The 24,853-nt window shown below is 37.1% G+C and overlaps 1 protein-coding gene across 1 annotated transcript in view; it reads left to right on the plus strand.

Annotated features, from left to right (window-relative positions):
* The first annotated feature begins 321 nt into the window (after positions 1 to 321).
* fry (microtubule binding protein furry) overlaps positions 322 to 24,853 on the plus strand; it is a 303,691-nt gene continuing 279,159 nt past the window's right edge. Inside the window, exons 1-3 of the mRNA XM_089104145.1 lie at positions 322 to 753; positions 2,297 to 2,446; positions 9,881 to 10,080. Of these exons, the coding sequence (XP_088960271.1) occupies positions 522 to 753; positions 2,297 to 2,446; positions 9,881 to 10,080 (582 nt within the window). The 5' untranslated portion in view covers positions 322 to 521. The remainder of the gene's footprint in view (positions 754 to 2,296; positions 2,447 to 9,880; positions 10,081 to 24,853) is intronic.

The following is a 24,853-nucleotide window of genomic DNA, read 5'->3' on the forward strand; positions in this document are numbered from 1 at the left end:
TTCGCTATATTGTGATAGTTTGTTTGCATAATCTGTCAAAACTATTTCCAGATTACGATGTTACCTCATGGGATGAGGTCATCTACCCATATTTGGTAAGAGTGTAGAGATGTAATAGAATTCGTTGAAGAAAATGCATAAATCCGTCTTTTAATTAGTTTCCTAAAAAATGACTGTTTTCTTAACACTAGGTTATTGAAACCGAACCTTATCTGTCACCTTATTCATGACTTTGCATAACTGATAAGAAGACGCTTTTTTTCAAATGCCGGGATCAAATCAGTATCACACGCCAAGTAAGAGTCATTATAAGTGCTTATTTTAAGGTTTCCCTTTGTCGGAGTCCTTGTAGTTTCGCTCTCTCCCAAAGTTTCTCAAATGTGGGATTTTATTTGGAAAAATAACCTTTATATATATATATATATATATGTATCGTAGTTTTGAATAAAACTACATGATGCTAAAGTGGCTTGCCATGATGGTATTTAGTGGACAGTTTTAGTATTATCATTAAATTTAGAATGAACCATCTGAGAGATTATAGCCCCAAATGGATAAGGCGTAAAGGTTCAGATTCGAGTGATGATTCACGTTCTTCTATGTCCATTAGTTTTCCAAGGATCAGTTTGTCTTTCAATGATCTGACCCCGTTCAGTTCGGATAAAAGTGACTCAAAGCCGACAGTGCCTAAGAGAAAACTTTCCCTACCGAAAAGGAGCAGGAGTAATTCAAATCTCCACATGCTATGGGAGTGTAAGTTTTGGAGCTTTTGATTATAAAATCATTTGATTGTCTGTCTTCTCTGCATACATATCGTCCTCTTTCCCAGAATATATATTTTTATTGGGCAAAACAAAGTTGTCTGGGGAAAATGGGCAATATAGGGCTAAACAAGCAAATTTTATAGGGTAAAATAGGTCGGTTTACGTGCACAGAGGGAGACAGGAGAGTTCCCCCAACTAATATTGACCCCAATGACTTAATGAATAAATTTTTTTACAAATACGCTGAAATTCATGAATATCTAAGGATCTGGGTCTATCGGCGTAAAGCTCCCATTTCTTGGGTAGGGGTTGCTGGTGCCAAAAAACTTACTTTTTCAAACATCTCAAGGCATAAAACTAAGTTGTCGGGGGAGGGGGATACTATCTTACCCGGAAGGGGTCTTGGCCCCTTAGTTCCTCCACACGCTAGGTCTATGATAACCAGCACGCATTGTTCCATTCTTTCCTGAGAGTCGCTTTTCTCGCGGGATATTTTGATCCTTCGAAAAGATGCGGGATGTAAGTTCGTATTTAAGTAACTGTTTAGGAATATAGACCCAGTTGGACTAAAATTTAAGCTGGTCAAAAACACGACCATCTGAGTAATATCTCCGACCAGCAATTTCGTTGAACACTAGTTTTAGAAGAAAAAGAAAAGCGCGTTTCTGCGTAGAGTAATTAACCGTTTTTGCCAGTAGACCATCTTAGTAATTAAAATCACATAGAAGAATATTAACTGCCATTTGCTTATTTTAGAGTTCTGAAATGGCCCCCTTAAAAAAAGAAAATCAGCTAGCACTCTGTCGGGCATTTGACTAATTTTTGAACAAGGAGTCTGCGGCTTATTCTATCAGCATATTTTGTTTAAATCCCAATCAAATTGGATATGTTTGGACATTAGGAAAAGCCACAACGCATTTGAGTCTGATTATTAGGAGGCAATCAGTTCTCTAGTGGCGCCGTGGTATTGATCTCAGCTTTGTAATGCGGGGCTGAAAATTCGATCTCACCTGCAGCAACCCGCATGTGAAAGCTTCTAATTAATAATTCAAATAAGAAGGAGAAGAACAAGAGGTACTCAGATGAATTTTTCTAGTGGAGAGGATTTTGAGGGAGGGGCAAATACCAGTAAACAGCATTTTTGGCTTCTACTTGAAAAATTTCCAAAAATGGTCCTTTGGGACAATCTTAGGGGGAGTCCCCCTCTGTGTGCAAGTATACTTATTAAATTGCCAAAATTAAGATAGTTAAAATGAAAGAATTCCAATTGTATTATTACGCAAATCTTTATTTCTTTGCTGCTCCCAAAAAATGCAAATTATTTCTGTTTATTGGATTTTCACTTTTTATTCATTCATTGTTTTTATTTCTTCCAGACCAACCTGATGGAATATCAGCCGAGTCAGATAGTATTACCTTCCAATTGTATTATTATGCAAATCTTTATTTCTTTGCTGCTCCCAACAAATGCAAATTATTTCTGTTTATTGGATTTTCACTTTTTATTCATTCATTGTTTTTATTTCTTCCAGACCAACCTGATGGAATATCAGCCGAGTCAGATAGTATTACCTTAAGTGACAACTGTGAGCTTGTTGCCACTCCAGTGCCTGAAGATGGATACATCCCTGTTGAAGGACCTGCAGAATCCGTTGAAGAAATAGATGATGTAACTATTAATGGTAATGTTTGCTTTAATTGCAATATTTTGCAGTTTCATCAGTTCTTTTTGAAAATTATCGTCGCAAATAAGTAACTCGCCTATTTTTATTTCCCCTTTTTATGCTTCTCTGTTTCGTTTGGCTTTGACTGTAATCCAGTACAAGTATTTGCTAGCTGTTTATCATAGATAAGCAAAGGTGGAAAGTAAGCTGTAAGAAGTTTTAATTTTTAAGTATTTATTTTGTATATTCAGGAAAGGTTTGTCCCCAAAAACGTTCTAGTATACCTGCTACGCAAAGTCGAAAAATCACCTCAAAAGAAATGACATTTGATCAATTTGACAGCTTTTCGAATTTTCTGTGGTTCAAGTCGCTTTGATTGAAAACTTTGCCGACAGAATTCCATCGTCTTTTCCATCAAATTTCATAATCAAATCACAAATTCTCAATTGGTTTCAATGATAAGTGGTCCCTTTGCCTTTAATACAGTCAGCCGACGTTGAGGCTCCCAAAATGATGTTTAAGGTATCGAATCCTCCTAAAACTAATTTTATTCTGTGTTTCCTGATATCCAATCGACACTATTAGTTTTAGAATGTCCCATGTATATAAGCCAACGTTTTACTACTAGGCCTCAACAGTATCTATGCTATTGTTTCTAACATTCCAGCGTGTACAAGCCAAGGCTATATTATACTGTCTCAAAATGTAACGCCTCCTAGTAGTTTCGTATCTAGTTGACGTTGAAAACAATTTGATTCTATGTGTATCACCCAGTGATTGTCACATAATTACTGAACTAATATTTGACAAATCACGTCACAGTGAATGAATGAATGAATTTTATTAATAACCTGTCTTACAATAAACAGAAAAAGACAGAGCACAAACTAGAAAAGAAAGAAAAAGCAAAAACTGGCAAGAAAAACAAATACAAACAGAAAGAACTACATAATAACACAACTATTTGAGAAGGTGGGCCCACTTGTGATCCAGGAGCTCTAGTTTTTTCATGTAATTCTGAATTACCTCCTCCACGGCACTCAGAGGCTCAACAATTCCATATTTCACAGCAATATGGCGGTTTCTAACAAAAGGCGGCACTTGAAGAAGATATCGGGCATACTTGAAAAATACCGAAATTATGTCTTTCTTGTTTCGTGCACTCAGGAGCTTCCAAAAAGGAGACAGGTACAAGACATGAAACAAAGCTACTGCATTATAAAGACGAGCCAAATATTTACGGCTTGAATTGCGACGGCTAGTGACAACACCCGCATAGCCAATGCGCACTTTTTTAGAAAGGTGTTCAATAAGCAAAGACTGGGTCTCGAAGATTACGACCAATCGGGAGGCCAAGGTACGTAATGTGACTAGACGGTGTTACGATAATTCCACCAAGCCTGACTGTAGCATTATCTTCAGGGCAATTAAAAAACAAAACAGCAGACTTTTTCTACATTAAACTGCAAACCAATATCAGCATAACTTTTTTCAAGACGCGAGAAATTATTTTCTAATGAAGAAAGCAACCGAGACAGATTTGAAAGATAATCTGCAAAACCCAGAAGGGACAAGTCAATATGCTTGAAAATATAACTTGGAGAAATAACCTGTTGTGTACCATTAACACTGTTATTATACAAAGTAGGAGACGTTTTAGCCCCTTGCTTAATTCCCTTATGTACGGAAACCTCCCCACTAAGCTCACCATCTTGCAAACGAACACGAAGCTTGAGGTTCCTATACATATCCCGTAGTGACCTTACAATAGAAGAACGCACGCCTCGCTTACACAGCTCAACCAAAATCTGGGCATGAATCCCAGAGTCAAAAGTTCTCCTGACATCACACTGACCTAAGATCAAAGTTTCTCGCGAGAGATGAGCATCAAGTAATATGTTAGCAAGAAGATAAAGTACATGGGTGCACCCGAGGCCTTTTCGAAAACCAAACTGGTGTTGAGGCATCTCACACTTATCATAAATCTCATCAAACAAAACAATCTCGAATAGTTTAAAAAATACTGAAGATATCGTTACTGGCCGATACGAAGAAGGCTGTTCGGCTGGCTTCCCCTTCTTTAATATCGGTATAACCATACCCAGACTAAAGCAACTCGGGACTATCCCTTGTGTCAAAATCATCTGAAACAGAAGGGCAATATGATGGTAAAGAACACAACCTCCTAAATAAATATGTAGAGCACAAATACTATCGCAGCCTTTTGAGTATACCTTTTTCAGCTTTTTAACGGCCTGGCAAATTGTGACCGGTGACACTGAGAAATCGTCGAAGGTGTCGGTAAGCATAGAAGCCAGCTCATTCTCGTAATTAGACTGCAGAACTGGATCAGGCGCTTTGAACTCAGACTCAAAGTAAGCGCTCCACTGATTAACAGAAATAGTAGACGTAGTACTTGGCTTCTTCAGGCTTAGACCGAAGCGACCAAATAAGGTTCGGATTCTTACTGAGCTTTTGCACAAAATTTTTTTTGAGGGTTGCAAGGTGGGCATCTAACGCTTTATTGAACTTTCGTTTAGTCTGGATTCGAATCTCGTTCACTATTCCACTTCGTGGCTTCCCGCTATCATGCCAAACTTTCAGCTATAGCTTCGCCGACGCACAAGTCGCCGCTTGCTCCTGATTTCTAGACCATCGTTTCACCTGCGATATATTATGGATGCGCTTCACAGGAACTGCTACACTCTCCGCGATCCTCAGAGCATGCGATATTTCTGCACACTAAATGTTTATCTGCAGACGTATTTCACTTTCACTGCAATACGAGTTTGTATTTCTCTGCAGCAGATGGAAGGGAACTTTTATTTTACTCAGGATATCCCCACAAGTAGCCACAAAGAGATCATTCGACACTTGTTTCCAGTGACTGTATACTCTCCATTGGGATTTGCACGGACCCGACAACTTTGGACAGTCCAGTGTTATTGACAATGACAAAGGCAAATGGTCAGAGTAAGAACCATCAGCTGCAACTTTTACTTCGTCACTCACCGGGAAGTTTGTTAACACATGGTCAAGATTTGAGACGGTGTTGGCAACACTGATAAATGTATAAGGTTTGTCCTTATCAAAGACATTTAACTGATCAGAAAGGGAACCTATAACGATGTGAGTCCTTTCAGATTCGGTATTAAGTAGGTCGCAGTTGAAGTCCCCTATTAATAGAACTTTTGTATTCCCAGGGATTTGAGCCTTCACGAAACGGCTTAACTGAGTAAATGCACCCGTGAACTTGCTGTCCGAGAGGCTAGATCTATAATTAGTAGGAAGATAGACGTTTATTATCACAGTATCGCGAACTTTAACAGCGAGGAAGTGTTTACTTGATTCTAAAAGTTCAGCCTGAAGAGACTTTCTCACCCAAGTGGCTAAGGTGTTACACCCAAGGTGTTACATTGATACTTTTAATTGCTGCGTAACCATGTGCTTAAAGGCAAGTTTTCCTTCCCAAAAATGTATCCGAAACGAATAAAAAAGGTAGACCAATTAGCACAAGTATGAAGCCCCTCGTCCATGAAGAAGAGCAAGTTTTATAATTCCCACTTACAAATTGCTCTTTGTAATAAGACTAGAAATCTCAGAGCAAGGAAAATTTTCAGCCAAACAATTGAAGGTGGGAAGGGTGAGGGGCCAGAGACCCCCTTTGGCCCTCCAGTCATACAGATTAAAAATTCTTGCCTGATTCTTGTTGCCTCTTGCCAGAAATTGGCTGTGTATTGGAGGGGAGTAATGCCCACTTAATTTGCAAATCATAACGATTTAGTGTCCTTGTGTTATTTCTGGTTCAAATAAGGTGCAACATGCCTACCTTTATGTGACAAAGTCAGCGGAGTCAGTTGATGGGCCATGGATCCACTTTTCGCTTCCACCAATATGAACTAGAAACCCTTGTGTGATTTTTCTTCAAGCAAAGAATAAAATCTGTGCGCTTCTGTAAAAAAAAAACAAACAAAAAAACAACCAGAGTGAGATAGAGGGGCTTGTGTCAATGGCCTCGCATTTTGCCTCTAATTATGTTGAATTTGAAATTGTTGCATGTTTCTAGACTAAAAAAAGGTCCAACCCTTGTGCGAAAAAGCAGGGGAAGAGGGAGCGTTTTCGATAGAACATGGCCCCACTTTGTTCCTCCAGTCATGTGCATTGAAAATTATTCCATATTTCCTTTCAAATAATGTGAAAAATGTCTATTTTTTTCACTAAAAGCTTGTGTGCAGGGGGGGGGGACAACATCAGAAGGCCTTTCACCTACTTTACTTGTACAGTTATAGGAATTGAAAATCATTGCTTAATTTTGATGGAACATGTCGATCCTTCAGCAATGGGCCCGGGGACACATTTCGCCTTAGCTTGTTTTTTGTGAGCTGTCATTATCTTTTTTTCCCTGATGTATACAACAAAAAAGAAGTTCTTAGCTCCTCAAATTTTTGAGAATAGTGTATCTTATGGGAAAATTATTGTACAAGAAAAAAGTGATGCAGCATATACTCATCAGATTTTCAAGGTTTATAAATTAGCATTAAAAAGACAATTGTATCTCTTTAGTTCAACAACTGATTTTCTTACCGTGCGTCAACTTTTGCTTATCACTTTTAAAGGAAAACCTCAAATATCTTTAGAAACGAAAGAACTACTTAAGTTAGGAGACACATGTGATAGAGAATCAGACACAGAAACTGAAATGAAACCACAAATGCAGCGAAAACACAAAAAAAGACTCGTAAAAATAGATGGCAGCACTTTTGAACCCATGGAAAAAAGCTAGTTGTTCTTTTTTGGATCTCTAAATTTTATTCTTTTTTTTCTAAGATAATATGTGCTATTGGATTAAAATCTAACCTCAAGTTGAAACTGCCAGCTACTCTCTTGCTTGCTTGAATAGAGCTTTCCACTCGACAGCCAAAACGCTGCTCGAAGAAACGAAAGCTTGGTGGAACAAATTGAGATAGTCCTCTCTGACCGAGAGTTTAAATACTCCACTTTTATTTACTCCACAGTTTTTTCTACTCCACAAAAAAAAAAAAAAAAAAAAAAAAAAAAAAAAAATATCCACTTCAGCTCACACGGTGTTGTTTTTGGGTCAAGCCCAAGTGGAAACCATTTTATTTGGCCCCAGGTTAGAATTATGTGCAGCTTTTCGAACTATAGTATCATATTTGTCGATAGAGCAGGAGATAATTTCTATAATAACGGCAGAGGTTAGACCTCTGCCGCTTTTTCGCAATGAACTGAAATCGGCGGCATTTTTCCGGCAGCACAATTCATGACAGCTTTAATCGAAACCACGGTATAAGTATATATGAACAGTAGCGAAAAGTTTCTTCAGAAATGATACATATTAAAACGCTCGGAAAGGGTCATTTGCGTCACAGCAATAGTTTCATCTGCTACCACAGTATAAGTATATATGTAGCCCGTCGTAATTCGCTAAACTTTTGTCATTGCGCGTGTGCAAAGGTGGTGTCATGAAGAGAGGTCTAGACTGATATGTGCTAAAATTTTTAAATGGAGAGTATAGGACTTCGCTACCGTTCATATATACTTATACTATGATCAAAACGTACAACATACACACAGACGTCAAAATAAGTCAAGTTTTTGGCTTATTTTGTCTAAACTACTTTTAAAGAAAATGCGCATTTGTATCTCTTTTGAGAGGTTACCTTCTGTTGAAGATTCAGGTCAAATTGAGACAAAAAGCAGCACCGCCGCGGGAATTCGAAAGCCCCCGTAGCGTATACTATATTGTGAGGATCGATGGATGTTTTTCTCCCTGCCTCCAGCATAAAATTGATGTACCATTGACGTTTTTGACGATGTTCAGAGTCCCCTATGGGGAGCTGAAGCTCCCCATGTTTTGTTGTCTTATTAATTTACTTACTACTACTTTACGAAGCCACGGACCATTGCCAAAAAGTTTTTCAACGAAAAGTAAATATCCAATTCAAGACTTAACTTGATTTAAAACAGACAGTAGGCTAATGAAGCATTTCGTAACTGCCTGGAAGAGTGTCAGACTAATTGGAAATGATTCAAAATCATTTGGAATTGTAAAGTAAAGTAAATCTTCATTAATACATCTTCATTAATACAAATAGTTATAACACAATTTCCGCTCTAGACACGGGAGAGCAGAGATAGATATGTCAGTTTAATAAATAAGTAACTGAAGAGAAACACAAAGTAACACACATATCTTCAGACAAAATAAGGAAAATCAAGAAAACAAGCAGTAGGAAAAGAAAGAACGAAGAAGAGAGGGCAGAGGCCATTCCAGCGCGAGTATACAAAACTAAATCCATGTTTCATAAGTTCCCACACTCCCATAAGGAATAACCTTCACACAGATTAAGTTTATTTGCAACATAGGGGTTCTGGTACCTTAATGAAGAGAGGGTTTATTTTTTTTTTATTTTTTTTTTTCAAGAAGAATTCCAAAAAATCCACTATTCAATGAACATACAAAAAAAGAGGTAATTTTAAGATGTAAGGGGGGGATTTTGGGGGAGGGGGAAGTGCCTGTGCGAAAGTATGGGTCGATCCCACTTTCTAGAGCTATAATAAAAGAAAGGTTTAGATGGCCCCGTTTTATGAATAAAGGCTGATAGACCGCCAAAGATTTCGCTTTTTGGCCGTACATCCGGGACCGAACGAAAAGCGAGTCGTCCCCGAATCGGTAGAAAAAATAACAATGTAGGATTTACAGGGAACTGAAACTTCACGGAAGGGTTAAAGAGTAAAGCTTTGAATAGGTTGGGTTGGAGGAGCTTGCACAGTTGCGTTGGCCTCAGGCGGCTTAGGGGTGCATTGATTTGTTAGTAGTAATAGTATTAGTTTCTTGGGATTCAGTCTTTGGGTATCTTAAGAAGCCACACAAATCATCTAGGCTACTCTTACATAATGTACATGTTGAAGGAGATTGAAAACTTTTCGTTCATAATGAGTGTTGTGCCATATTTTGTTGGTAAATTATCTACAATTGTTTAAAACAGTTAGTCTTAAAGAAAAATTATGACAAGTGTTTACATACTTTTTTCCTTTTTTCCTTTATCTTTTATATCTTTATATCTTTCGGCACTTTTAGTTACAGCCGAAGTGTTTATACACTCTTATGTTTTTTTCTTTAATTTGTCTTTGTTCTCATCTATGCTACAGTAGTGTCAAAACACCTTTGTTTTTGGTGTTACGCTTTTTATACTTTTCGTGCGACCACTTCTTTTTTTACAACGCTACCCAAGCAAACATACTCAGTATACCATTAAATGAAACTTATTTAAGAATAGCTATATATAATTGAAGCTCAAGGTTGTCTAAGCTCAAGGTGAGGTATTTAGCGCTCAAGATTACCCTAGCCAAACCTAACCGCCATAGAAAAAAAAAGTCAGGCTTGCCTCTAATATAAGAAACAGTTAAAAATTATTTATCCTCATTTAGGTCAGTCAAATGCAGAAGAAGTGTCATCAACTGTGCCCTCATTACTGCCATGGGGTGGCCGAAAAGAAAGAGTCAGTTTCCCCACGGGAATACCAATAGACCACGAACTCAAGTCTGGAGAGTTTATCATGAGAACATTGTTTGCACAGTTTACAGTTATGGTTAGAAAGAAAATCGAAGGAGTTATGACTGAACCATTGGTGGGTATACTGTGATACAAATTTGAGTTATTTAGCTATTAGTTTTAAAAGTTATCACATATATAACTTTAAAGTACATATGACTTTCAAAGGTGAATCAGCCTTAATAAAAAAAAAAATCCAAAAAATCTGCATGTTAAAGCTAGTAAAAAAGTATTGGACGTACTCCTACTTTTATTTATAAATATTGTATCCTGATATTCTGCCAACTTAGAATGTACCTGTGTTCTTTCCGAAAATATGAGGACGTGTTCATTTTTTTGCTGTTTATGTCTTCTAAACTGTTCATTGTCTTTATAGTTGATGGTTTTCAATCCGACTAACAACTAATTAGAAGTCTACTGTGAATTGTTAGAATGTAAAAAAAAAGTTTTAAACACCAGTGGCCCTAGTAATAGATAGGCCTAGGATAGCCTGGCTGAAAGCCAGACCATCCAGCCCGTAGATGGTACTACAGCTAAATTGAGAGATTTTGAAAAATGTTTTTTTTTGTTATTTTCATTGAAAATGTCTTTCTGGTATTTGATTGAAAAAGTGAAAAAAAAACACAAATTTGCCTTCTCCCCTAAGTTTTGAAAAATACATTTTGACCCCCCGCCCCAAAAATTTCCTGTAAACTTTCGAAGATGCATAGAGTGTTTTCCTGATTATATTAGATCAGTTGCTGCTTGAAGTTTGGTTTTCATAGAATCGTATTACGGTTCGCCATTTCTTCATGTGATGCTTCATTTTAAAATTTTGTGTCTTCCCTATATTTCCTTGTGGAATAGCTGAGGTCTCAATATTTTCTAACAGATAATAATTGTCTATTTGGAGGCTGGCGGCTTTTTTTTTAAATAGAAAAAGTGCTTTGTTAATTAAACAAATTAACAACAAACCTGAAGTAAACAATAGGAACACATTTCATTGCTCTCATGCTTAAGTGTCTTATCTGACGCTTTCAGACTTCTGAAATAATTGCAGAAAGCTGTTTGCTAAGCTGTTCTCAAAGGGAGGATCATCAAGAAAATGTATGTTCAGTCGCAATTTGATTCTCCTGCTCTACATTGCCCTGCTGATCCTCCCTATGCAGTGGCGTCGTTGAATTGGGCAAGGGGGGCAGTTGCCCCCCAATAATTTGGAAAAATAACTCTAATTTATTAAATAGCTTTTAAACTGTTGCTTGTTTTCAGTGTCAAATTTGCTCTTTCCTTCGGCAGATACTTTTTAATAATTAATCTATGCTCGTTTTTAACATAAGGAAGACGGGAAAAATAGGGGTCCATTACACTTCACATTATGTTCCACAGTAATATTTTTCCAAATATACAGCCTTTGAAACCTTATTATCAAGTAAAATGTGAGCCTAGTTTATGGCAAAATTGAAAAATGTCATATGTTTCTTGTTTTGCCACATTTCCTCAGGTCATTTTTTTTCTGATATTTCAGGTGCTTTTATTTCCTAAAATCTATCATTTCAAGATTAGATTCTCTTGTTTTAAAACTTTCAAAAGGGGAAATGAATATAGCCTACCCTCTACATCTACAAATAGGATAGAAATGGAATCATTGAAGAATAGGACGGTAAATATACAGTGAATATATTCCTGAATGGAAAAAGAAATCATTGGAAAAGAAAATAATATTTAGTAATTTTTATGATGATATTTTTACCATAACTAGATAGGTCAAATCGGTTGAAGTTTGGTCGTGGAATTTGGTAGAGGGGGATCTGCTCCAGGGGTTATTTAATTGTTATAATTTTATTTCCTGTGTTTAATTGAAACTCTGATTCTCTTATTTTTCATTGAAATGCCTAATAAGCGCTGATAACATCCTATTCCTTACGTTCCGGATTCATATACTAACCCATAAATGTGGAACTGCCTCTATGTACATGCCTCTATTTCCGCTTTTCTAAATATTTCTTTTAACCAGTTACCAAAAAAAGAATTAACATAAATATACTGAGGAATATTACTATTATTAGTCGCATTTCACGTAACATCAGTCCTACTTGTGTGACATTTATCTCTTCATCAGCATGTTGTACGAAATATCTGCTGCAAGTAGGATAAAGTGACTTTAATCAAAATACGTATGTATATATTTCTCACAATTTAAAAATTTTGTGTCCACGTATAAGCATACGTGGACACAAAATAGGATACTAGGATACCCACTAGGATACCATGCTTTGCCTGTGAAGGGAATTAGAGACAAAAAACGATATTTAGTGTATCCCCACCCCCCTCCAGAAACGTATACCCCCATACTCTGAAATGCACAGGAAAATTTTGCCATCCCTGGCAATTTTTAATTTATTTAAGGTTTCTGCCGTAATAATGCCAAGAATTGTTCAAATTTTCTGAATATTCTTTGTGAAACAATGCCCAACGGATAAGTGAATAATTTAACTTTATTTTCGAATGCTTTCAAATTTAAAATACAATCGCTATTAAAATGTGGGGAATATGTCACAATATAATGTTACACAATCGCCTAAACGGTATCTTTTTTTTCGTTTTTCTTTTTTCTTCAACATCTTAGTAAAAGCCAAGCACCAGCACTTATTTGCAAGATTGTTTAATGTGTGTTTGTAATTTACTGCGTAATGTTCTTAAATTCACCAATTAGCGTGTTTGTTAAATAGTAACTTTTCTTCATTACTGCTTGAATAGCACCTACTTCAATGCACCCCCCTCTTGCCCTCCCCCTCCCCAATAAAAATACTGTAGCTACGCCCCTGTCCCTATGGTAACGGTAAGCCTAGAAAACAGTTTTTGGCAATTATCTCAGAAGTCTAAAAACGTCTGATACGACGTTAGGCGTAACAGCGGCGATTTAAATTTGCCTCCTTGGAGACATTTTCAGTACTTGAATTTATATTCAACAAAGTTAACGGTATTTTTCCTTTATTACGGAAATCATTTTGCAAAGTCCAGTTGTGAATACTTTGAAAGCCATGCATAAATTTTGTTTGTACTATTTCAGCTTTTATCTTTTACAGATACGATGAAGTCGTCAGACGACTTTTTTTTGGAAAGATGTACACTGTCTATAAGATAAAAGGATAGTATTTACATTAACACAAATAAGAAAAAATATCGTATCTGGGAAATTATTTATGGACTTTGACACAATAGTCGTATCATTTACCAGAAAAAGTAAACACTAAGTAACCTTGACTTTGAAAAAAAGGACATAAACGCATATAGGCTTAATTTGACTATAGTTGTCGATAAATTTTGAGCCTCCTTAGCAAGAAGAATGGGAAAGAAAAGAGACAACAACTTATGTTGTGTAGGCTAGAATTATTCAAACACATAAACTGTTGAACGTTTCGCTTAATAGTAATATTATTCCATGGTGATGCAATGACGTCAATTCTTAAAAGCATAGTTGCAGCAGTTTTTTGCAACCTAGCAAAGAGCGAACCACGGTACATAAAAATAACGAGATTTAACGAAACTGTATAGTGAAAAAATTTAACAGGTAACAGTAATTTAAAATAATAATTTTCGTTCAAATCCAAGTGAACATCAATTTTTAATGTATGAGAAGGAATTTTTGAAAATTTCGAGATGGCGTCTGAAACCCGCAAAGAATATATTCGTTTAAAACACAAAGAAATACACCATTGATATCACCATTCTTAAAATTCCTTAGCTGAAGGTTTGTAGTCCCCCAACTTGAACAACAACAAAAATTCCGTTTCTGCATGAAAAGTGTTGATGTGTCTCTGTTTTTTCACCAGGGTGATTGCATCGAACCAGAGCCCTTTGGACTCGTTGGGAGATGGTTCATTTGAATGGGAATGAAAATATCTAGATATCTTTTGAACTAACCAAATAGATTGCGGCACACCAAAATGCCGCTATCTGTCATTCTTTGCCGAAATAAATCCCTTTGAGCCCAAATAGATGCAAATTTTAAGATAGGTCATCGATTGAACCCCTTAGCACTTCCCAAATTGATAAACCGAAGAAAACCAAATGTTTAGCATAGATTGCGTGACTGTTGTGCTCAATATCCGAGTGTTTAGCAGGCCTACAAAGGTTCGGTAAACTGCGATGAACTTGGGTAAAATTATTCATCATCAATAATTTTAGAATATAGTTCATCTTTGCTAGATTCCAGCTATTTTTGCAGCCATGATGTAGAATAGCTATATTAATAGTACCCGCAAGAACCTTTACAACGGCGGAGGCGATACTAATTCGTCAGATATATCTTGATGTACCCCAATATCCGACTGTTTAGTGGCCCCTACAAAGGGCAGAAAACTGTGATGAACTTGGACATAATTATTTGTCATCAACAATTTTGAAAGACAACCAATTTTATGACAAATATTTTCTTTTGTACTTAATATTGAAAATAAACATTAAAATTATAGTAACATTTTGAACTGATGAGCTTTCAGCAATTAAATGAGCCCTTTCTGAAGTTTATACGAGCATCCCTTTATGACGAACAATATTTGGCCAAGGGCATAACCTACAACGCCTGCTCCCGGGCCCTGGGGGGGTTGTGACGACACCTGAGTTTTTGTTATCAGACTTTTGAGAAATTTTTAACTTTATGGCTATCTCAAAACTTTTGTTGGATGCATATGGGCAAAAAGGGGCGTGGGGGGGGGGGCTAGTTTCCCTCCGATTTGACTCTAAAAAACTTAACCAGAACTTTCAATTTCCAATCAAATGAGCCATCTCTGAATTTTTACGAGCATCCCTTCAATAAGAACCATATATTCCCCCAGGGAATAACTTACAACACCTGCCCTCGGGCCCTGGGATGCTGTATTGACGCCTGAGTTTTCGTTATATGGTCTTTGAACTATTTAAAAAAAAACTATCTCAAAGTTTTTGTGGGATGGGTTTGAGGAAAAAAGGGCATGGAGGGGGGGGGGCTAGGTGCCCTCCAATTTCTTTTGACTCTTAAAAGGTGAACTAGAAATTTCAATTTCCAATCAAATGATCCCTCTTTGAAGTTAATACGAGCAACTTATAACCCTTGCCCCTGAAGACTGTGGAGGGAGTGTCCTGCTCAAAAATATAATTTCCAGAACTTTCAACTACGTTGAACAAAATGGCTAAATCAAGATTTTGATTGAATCTGTTTGGGGAAATGGTGGATATGGAAGGGGGGTCAGTTGCCTTAGAATCACTTTCGACTATTAAAAAGGGAATTAGTCATTTAAATTTAAAGTCGAGTTAGCTCCTTCTAAAGTTTCAACAACAACGTTGTCTATACAGAACCTTATATGCCCCCATGGCAGGAATTTCGCCTATTGCCCAGAGCACTGTGAGGGACTCGTCATCACCAAAGGCCAGATTTCTAGAACTTCAAACTACGTTTAATAAAATGGCCATCTCAAAATTTTTATTAAAAGTGTTTGGGGAAAAGGTGGGTGTGAGAGGGGGGTTAGTTGCCCTCAAATCACTTATGACTATTAAAAAGAGCACTATTTCTTTGAATTTCCAATCGAATGAGCCTTTTTTGAAGTTTCTACGACAACGCCTTCTATAAAAACCTTATATGCCCCCAGGGAATAACTTTAAACCCTTGCCTTGAGGGTTGTGGGGGAGTGTCTTCCTCAAAAACATATTTTGTATTTGGAAATCAACTACGCTGAACAAAATGGATATCTCAAAATTTTGATTGGATGTGTTTGGGGGAATGATGGGCGCGGGGGGGGCTAGTTGCCATCCAATCACTTTTGACTATTAAAAAGAGCACTAGCCCTTTGAATTTCCAATCGAATGAGCCTTTTTGAAGTTTCTACGACAACACCTTCTATAAAAAAACTTATATGCCCCCAGGGCATAACTTAAAACCCCTGCCCTGAGGGTTCTGGGGGAGGGTCCTCCTGAAAAACATGTTTGTCACCTGGAAATCAACTACGCTGAACAAAATGGTTGTCTCAAAATTTTGATTGGATTTGTTTGCGGGAATGATGGGCGGGGGGGGGGGGGCTAGTTACCACCCAGTCACTTTCGACTATTAAAAAGGGCACTAGCCCTTTGAATTTCCAATCGAGTGAGCGTTTTTTGAAGTGTCTACGACAACTCCTTCTTTTAAAACCTTATGTGCCCCCCGGGCATAACTTAAAACCCTTGCCCTAAGGGTTGTGGGGGAGTTTCCTCCTCAAAAACGTATTTTCTATCTGGACATCAGCTACGCTGAACAAAAGGGCTCTCCCACAATTGTTATTCGATGTGTTGAGGGCAAGGAGGGGCGTGGGGGGGGGGCTAGTTGCCCTCCAATCATTTTCGACTATTAATAAGGGCACTAGAACTCTCGATTTCCAATCGAATGAGCCCCTTCTGAAGTTTCTACGACGACCCCTTCCATATAAAGTGCCTCTGGGAAAAATAAAATAATAATTATCAGAGGCAGCGCTGTAGCGCTGCCTATAGTAAAGGCCATACGGCTCCAATGTTTTATTATTATTTATATTATTTTTTCCCAGAGGCACTTCATATGGAAGGGGTCGTCGTAGAAACTTCAAAGGGGGCTCATTCGATTGGAAATCGAGAGTTCTAGTGCCCTTTTTAAGAGTCGAAAATCATTGGAGGTCAACTAGCCCCCCCCCCACGCTCTTCATTCCCCCAAACACATCCAATCAAAATTTTTGAGATAGCCATTTTGTTCAGCGTAGTTGATTTCCATATAGAAAATACATTTTTGAGGAGGACAGCTCCCCCACAACCCTCAGGGCAAGGGTTTTAAGTTATACCCTGGGGGCATATAAGGCTTTTATAGTAGGTGTTGTCGTAGAAACTTCAATACAGGCTCATTTGATTGGAAATCCAAAGGGCTAGTGCCCTTTTTAATAGTCGAAATTGAGCGGAGGGCAACCAGCCCCCCCCCCTACGCCCATCATTTCCCCAAACACATCCAATCAAAATTTTGAGATAGCCATTTTGTTCAGTGTAGTTGATTTCCAGAGAGAAAATATGTTGTTGAGGAGGACACTCCCTCACAACCCTCAGGGCAAGGATTTTAAGTTATGCCCTGGGGGCATATAAGGTTTTTATAGAAGGCGTTGTCGTAGAAACTTAAAAAAAGGCTAATTCGATTATAAATTCAAAGGGCTAGTGCCCTTTTTAATAGTCGAAAGTGATTTGAGGGCAACTAGCCCCCCTCTCGCGCCCACCTTTTCCCCAAACACATCCAATCAAAATTTTGAGATAGCCATTTTATTAAACGTAGTTTTAAGTTCTGGAAATTAGGTCTTTGAGGATGACAAATCCCCCACAGCCCTCAGGGCAAGGGTTGTAAGTTATGTCCTGGAGGCATATAAGGTTTTATATAGACAACGTTGTCGTAGGAACTTCAGAAAGGGTTGATTCGATTGGAAATCGAGAGAATAGTCAAAAGTAATTGGAGGACCACTAGCCCCCCCCCCCCCGGCCCTCATGCCCCCAAACACATCCAAGCGAAATTTTGAGATAGCCATGTTGTTCAGCGGAGTTGATTTCCAGATAGAAAATATGTGTTTGTGGAGGACACTCCCCCACAACCCTTAGGGCAAGGTTTTAAGTTATGCCCTGGGGGCATATAATGTTTTTTATAGAAGGAGTTGTCGTAGAAACTTCAAAAAAGGCTCATTCGATTGGAAATTCAAAGGGCTAGTTCTCTTTTAAATAGTCGAAAGTGATTGGAGGGTAATTAGCCCTCCCCCCCCCGCCCATCATTCCCCCAAAGACATCCAATCAAAATTTTGAGATAGCCATTTGGTTCAGTGTAGTTGATTTTCAGATAGAAAATATATTTTTGAGGAGGAAACTCTCCCACAACCCTCAAGGCAAGGGTTTTAAGTTATATCCCAGGGGCATATAAGGTTTTTTAGAAGGCGGTGTCGTAGAAATTTCAAAAACGGCTCATTTGATTTTAAATTCAAAGGGCTAGTGCCCTTTTTAGTTATCAAAAGTGATTTGAGGGCAACTAACGCCCCTCTCACGCCCACCTTTTTCCCAAACACATCCAATCAAAATTTTGAGATAGCCATTTTATTAAACGTAGTTTTAAGTTCTGGAAATTAGGTCTTTGAGCTTGACAACTCCCGCTCAGCCATCAGGGCAAGGGTTGTAATTTAAGGATTCTCGGAATCCTTCATATTATTTCTTATGGAAGGGATGCTCGTATAAACTTTAGAGAGGGCTCATTTGATTGGTCATTGAAAGTTTTCGTTCACTTTTTAAGAGTAAAAAAAGATCGGAGGGCAAATAGCCCCCCCCCCCTCCTCCACGCCCTAAATGCATCAGATAAAAAGTTTGAGATAGACATTTTGTTAAAATAGTTCCAAGTTCTGATAACAAAAAACTCCGGTGTCGACACAGCCCACCAGGGCCCAGGGTAGGCGTTGTAAGTTATGCCCTGGGGGCATATAAACAATCAAACAATCATTAAATAAACAATCAGTGCAAACAAACATACAATAGATATTAATGTAAATTAATAAATAAATTTAGTGCTAATATTAATGTAAATTAATAAATAAATTTTTGCTGGCTGGAATTTAACGCGGGGCTATTATCAGCAGTAAAAGAAAATGTTCTTTGAGGGGGGACGAATTTCCCAGGGGTGGGTTTTCCAAATGTGAATTATTCAGGGAGGGGACGACTAAACCCATTCGATAATATTCTGAATTTTACATCTGAAAGTAACAGGAATAAAGAATCAACGGAAATGTCAGAGATAGCATTTCAGGTTCCTTTAGACGATTTTGTTCGTGTCTTTTGAAAAAAGAAATTTTCAAAAGACAGGTTATTTTCTGTTGTATTACTTTCTCTGTGGCTGCTCAATTATGCATATGAGGGGAGAGACTTCCCCCCCCATCACTGTCTACACTAAGGTTTCAGTTTTATCTCAAGGCTTAGAAATGAACGCAATGCGATATAAAGTAACTCAAAATAACATATATAGAATAATATAAGCACATAACACGGAAAAATTAATCAAAATTGCATGTTATGAGTTGAGGCTCACCCAAATGATGACCAGGGGGCTCACCATTCCACAATCTATGACTGAATCTATCCTGCAATAACTGAAAATATAAAGTATTTTTAAGTATTTTATCGTCTTCCACAACTCAAACGGTCCAACATTCTACAGCCCAAAGAGTCTGTCTAATCTCCTAAATCGGAAACGGAGGAGATAAGTGAAGTTCCGTCCCGTATTGGATGAGTCTCCAACCTCCCCCTCCCCCTCTCCTACTGTCTACGCTAAAGTTTTGCTCTTTATGCCAAGTACGCCGCCCCCACCCCAAAGACTTTAATAAAGTAAAGTTTTGTATGGGAAGAACACATAGTAAATCTATTATAATTATCCAATTATAAGGTTAAAATACATGCTCTGTGATAGATGGAAAATTACATTGGCACACAAATCTTATTAAGGTCAATTCCAAACAGTCGTGATCTCTTTGTGTCAGCAAGTGAAATGGTCTAAACCCCCCTTATTGGAGCTATTTTTTCAATCCATTCATTGTTGTCAATCGCTGTCCACAAGTTATGCAAGCTGTATATTGTTCATATATAAGGTTTTTATCAAAGAGATAATCGTATAGACTATGATAAAAGCCTCATTCGATTTAAATTTGAAAGTTCTAGATCCTAGATCCGAAACTTCTAAAACGAATTATATTACAAATGTTTTCTTTTGTACTTAATATTGAAAATAGATATTAAAATTACAGTAAAATTTTGAAATGATGAGCTTTCAGCAATTAATATCATTATACATCAAATATTCAGTTTAATTTATTACTTCTTTCCAAGATTGGTCAAGACAAATATAGTTTCACTACAAACAAAATTTGGATACTGCCCCCTTCTTTAACTGTAAAAACCTAAAGCCTTCTGCGCCATTGGCGCTTCCCTGAAAACGAATTACTCGTATATTTCAAATTTATTCTGTTCCAGTTCTTACAGCATTGAAAATGAAAATAAAAAGTACAGTGAAAAAAAATCTTGAACTGATGGATCTTTCAACAATTAATATCATTATATATCTAATATTCAATTTGATTTTGTATATATTTTCCAGGACTGTCCAACACTCGTAGTTTTTGGTAAGGCGCCAATGACGCCGTAGGTCTTTGTCTTCTGCTGTGAGGCGGTACACAAACTCTTGTTTGTTGTTGTTTTTATTCGATTCAAACTTCATTTGCATATTCAATTTAAGTCTCACTCGTTTTAAGATTTATTTATTCATTTGCATTAATATTTATTGTATGTTTGTTCGCATTGATTGTTTATTTCGTTTTAAGTTTCATTTATACTTTAATAGCAAAATATTTTTTTTTTCGTTTTAAGCTTGATTTTCATGTTCAATCGAAGCATTACTCGCTTTAAGATCTATTTATTAATTTATATTATTACTTGTTTTATGTTTTTTTGCTATGCTTCGTTTTGGGTTTCATTTATTCTTTAATAGTAATTTTTGGTGGTTTTGAGTTTAAATTTTAACAGGTATTTGTATCTCCTGAGCTTAAGTTTAAAATGGCCTTTACTTTTCTTTGAAAAATTTATTTTAATAATAATAAATAATAAAACGTTGGAGCCGTATGGCTTTTACTATAGGCAACGCGATAGCGTTGCCTCTGATATATTTTTTTCCCAGAGGCACTTCATTTGGAAGGGGTCGTCGTATATACTTAAAAGGGGACTCACTCGATTGGAAATCGAGAGTTCTAGTGCCCTTTTTAAGGGTCAAAAGTGATTGGAAAGCAACTAACACCCCTTCCACGCCCTCCATATCCCCAAACAAATCCAATCAAAATTTTGAGATAGCCATTTTGTTTTACGTAGTTGATTTCCATATAGAAATTATGTTTTTGAGGATGACACTCCCCACACCGGCCTCGGGGCACGGGTTGTAAGTTATGCCCTGGGGGCATATAAGGTTTTTATAGAAAACTTTGTCGTAGAAACTTCAATAAAGGCTCACTCGATTGTAAATTGGAAGGGCTAGTGTCCTTTTTAATAGTCGAAAGTGATTGGAGGTCAACTAACCCCCCTCTCATGCCCATTTTTCCCCCAAACACATCCAGTCAAAATTTTTAGATAGTCTTTTTGTTCAACGTAGTTGAAAATTTGGGTAATTAGGTCATTTAGGATGACATAAACCCTCCCCCCCCCACAGCCCTCAGGGCAAAGGTTGTTAGTTATGCCCTGGGGGCATATAAGGTTATTATAGAAAGTGTTATCGTAGAAACTTCAAAAAGGGCTCATTCGATTGGAAATTTAAATGGCTAGTGCCCTTTTTAATAGTCGAAAGTGATTGGAATGCAATCGAAACCCCTTGCATGCCCACCATTTCCACAAACACATCCAATCAAAATTTTGGGATAGCCATTTTGTTCAACGTCGTTGAAAGTTCTGGAAATTATATCTTTGAGCAGGAGACTCCTTACAGTCTTCATTGCAAGGGTTATAAGTTATGGCCTTTGAGCATATATCGTTCTTGTGGAAGGAATGCTCGTATTAACTTCAGAGAGGGCTCATTTGATTGGAAATCGAAAGTTTTAGTTCACTTTTTAAGCGTGTAAAAGATATCGGAGCGTAACCAGCCCCCCCCCCCCCATCTCACGCCATTTTTTCCCAAATGCATCCGATAAAAATTTTGAGAAAGTTATTTTGTTAAAAATAGTTCAAAGATCCTATAACAAAAACTCCGGTGTCGAAACGACCCCCCAGGGCCCGAGGGCAGGCGTTGTAAGTTATGCCCTGGGTGAATATATGTTTTTGTTTGGAAGGGATGCTCGTAAAAACTTCATAGAGGGCTCATTTGATTGGAAATTGAAAGTTCTAGTTTAGTTTTAGAGTCAAAAGAGATTGGAGGGCAAAAAGCCCCCCCCCCACGCTCCTGTTTCACAAATGCATCCGATAAAACTTTTGACAAAGCCATTAAGTTGAAAATGGTTCAAAAGTCATATAACAAAAACTCAGGTGTCGAAACAACCCCCCCAGGGCCCGGGGCAGGTGCTGTAAGCTATGCCCTGGGACATGTACGGTTCTTATGAAAGGGATGATCCTATAAACTTCAGAGAGGGCTCACTTGATTGGAAATTGAAAGTTCGAGCTTACTTTTTAACAGTCAAAAGAGATCCGAGGGCAAAGAGCCCCCCCCCCCACGCCTTCTTTTCCCAAATCCATCTGATGAAAATATTGAGATTGATTTTTGGTTAAAAATAGTTCAAAGGTCAGATAAGAAAAATCCGGTGTCAATACAACCCCCCCAGGACCCGAGGGAAGGCGTTCTAAGTCATGCCCTAAAGGCATGTATGGTTTTTATGAAAGGGATGCTCATATAAACTTCATAGAGGCCTCATTTGATTGGATTTTGAAATTTATAGTTCACTTTTTAAGAATAAAGAGATTTAAGGGCAACTAGCCCCCCCCCCCGGACGCCCTTTTTTCCCCAAACCCATCTGCTACAAATTTTTAGACAGCCAGTTTTTTGAAAATTGTTTTAAAATTAGATAACAAAAACTCCGGTGTCAACACAACTCCCCAAGGCCCGGGGGGCAGGCGTTGTAAGTATTGTCCTGGTAGCGTACATGGTTCTTATGAAAGGGATGCTCGTATAAACTTCAGAGAGGGCTCATTGGAAATTGAAAGTTCTAGTTCACTTTTTAAGAGTCAAAAGATATCCGAGGGCAGCTAGCCCCCCCCCACACACTCACCTTTTTTCCCCAAACCCATCCGATACAAAATTTGAGATAGCCATTTTAAAAAAATAGTTCAAAGGTCAGATAACAAAAACTCTGGTGTCGACACAACCACCTAGGGTTCGGGGGCAGGCATTGTAAGCTATGTCCTGGGGCCGTATATGGTCCTTATGAAAGGGATGCTCATATAAACCTCAGAGAGGGCTCGTTTGAATAGAAATTGAAAGTTATAGTTCATTTTCTCAGAGTAAAAAAGATCGCAGGGCAACTAGCCCCTCCCGCCCTTCATGCCTTTGGGTTTATCGGATGGATAAACCCGTCAGATAACAATTTGGGGTGACCATTTTGTTAAAAATAGTTCAAACATCAGATATTAAAACTCCGGTGCCGACACAACCCCCAAGGCCCAGGAGCAGGCGTTGTAAGTTATACTCTGGGAGTATATATGGTTCTTATAGAAGGCATACTCGTATAAACTTCAGAGAGGGCTGATTTGATTGAAAATAGAAAGTTCTAGTTTACTTTGTAAGAGTCAAAAGAGACCAAAGGGCAATTAGCCCCGCCCCCCACCCTTTTTTCCCCAAACCCATCGGATAAAACTTTTGAGATAGCCATTTTGTTAAAAATAGTTCTAACACAAAATAATAAAAACTCCGAGGTTGACACAAGCCCATTTTTTCACTTTGATATTGTTACTTTGATACCAGTTTTGATACTTTGATGAATATTTGATATTTTTTTTTAAGGTGTGATTTCGAAATAAGCAATTTTTAAAAACTTGAAACTTTTTGCAATCAAAAACGAACAAAAATTATTAAAAAAAAAACTTTCCGAAAAATAAGTTTTTCAAAGAAAAGTAAAGGCCATTTTAAACATAAGCTCAGGAGATACAAATACCTGTTAAAATTCAAACTCAAAACGACCAGAAATTACTATTAAAGAATAAATGAAGCCCAAAACGAACAGAAATTAAATAAACAATCATAGCAAAAACATACAACATGTAATAATTTAAATGTATAAATAGATTTTAAAGTGACTAATGCTTGAATTGAATACGACAATCAAGATTAAAACGAAAAAAAAAATGTTTTGCTATTGAATTATAAGTAAAACTTAAACCGAGCAGAAATTAAATAAAAATCTAATGCAAGGAATAATACAGTAAACATTAATGTAAATGAATAAATAAATCTTGAAACGAGTGAAACTATAATTGAATATGCAAATCAAGCTGAAAACGAACAAAATCTCTATAAACAAGATGTTGTATATCGCCTCCTTCTCTCAGTGTAAAAGTCTAAAACCTACTGCCTTATTTGCAAGTTGATCAAAACTGCATGGGTCTTGAATAATCCTGGAAAGTATAAACATCATCAAATTGAATATTTGATGTATAATGATAATAATTGTTGAAAGATACATCAGTTCAAGAATTTATTTCACTGTAATTTTATTTTTATTTTCAATGCTGTTAGAACTGGAAAAGAAAGTATTTGCAATATAATTTTTCAGTTAAGCGCCAATGACGCAGTAGGCTTTTGGTTTTTATTTACAGTTAAAGAAGGGGACAGTATCCAAACTCTTGTTTGTAGTGAAACTATATGCGTCTTGAACAACTGTAGAAAGAACTAATAAATTAAACGGAAAATTTGATGTATAATGATAGTAATTGCTGATAGCTCATCAGTTCAAAATATTAATATCATTTTAAGGCTTATGGTCAATATTAAGTACAAAAAAATATTTGTAATAAAATTGGTTTTTAGTAATGAGCCAATGACGCAGTAGGTTTTAGATTTTTACAGTGAGAGAAGGAGGTGATACCCAAACTCTTGTTCGTATTGATTTTTGTTCGTTTCAAGTTTGATTTGCATGTTCAATTTAAGTTTCACTTGTTTTAAAATTTATTTATTCATTTACGTTAATATCTATTGTATGTTTGTTTGCATTGATTGTTTATTTAATTTCTGTTCGTTTTAAGTTTCATTTATACTTTAATAGCAAAATATTTTTTTTCGTTTTAAGCTTGATTTTCATATTCAATCTAAGCATTACTCACTTTAAGATCTATTTATTCATTTATATTATTACTTGTTGTATGTTTTT

Source organism: Artemia sp. Qi Xiang Cuo, chromosome 18 (genome assembly GCF_049724085.1).
Source record: "Artemia sp. Qi Xiang Cuo chromosome 18, ASM4972408v1, whole genome shotgun sequence".
In the NCBI taxonomy this organism is placed as follows: domain Eukaryota; kingdom Metazoa; phylum Arthropoda; class Branchiopoda; order Anostraca; family Artemiidae; genus Artemia; species Artemia sp. Qi Xiang Cuo.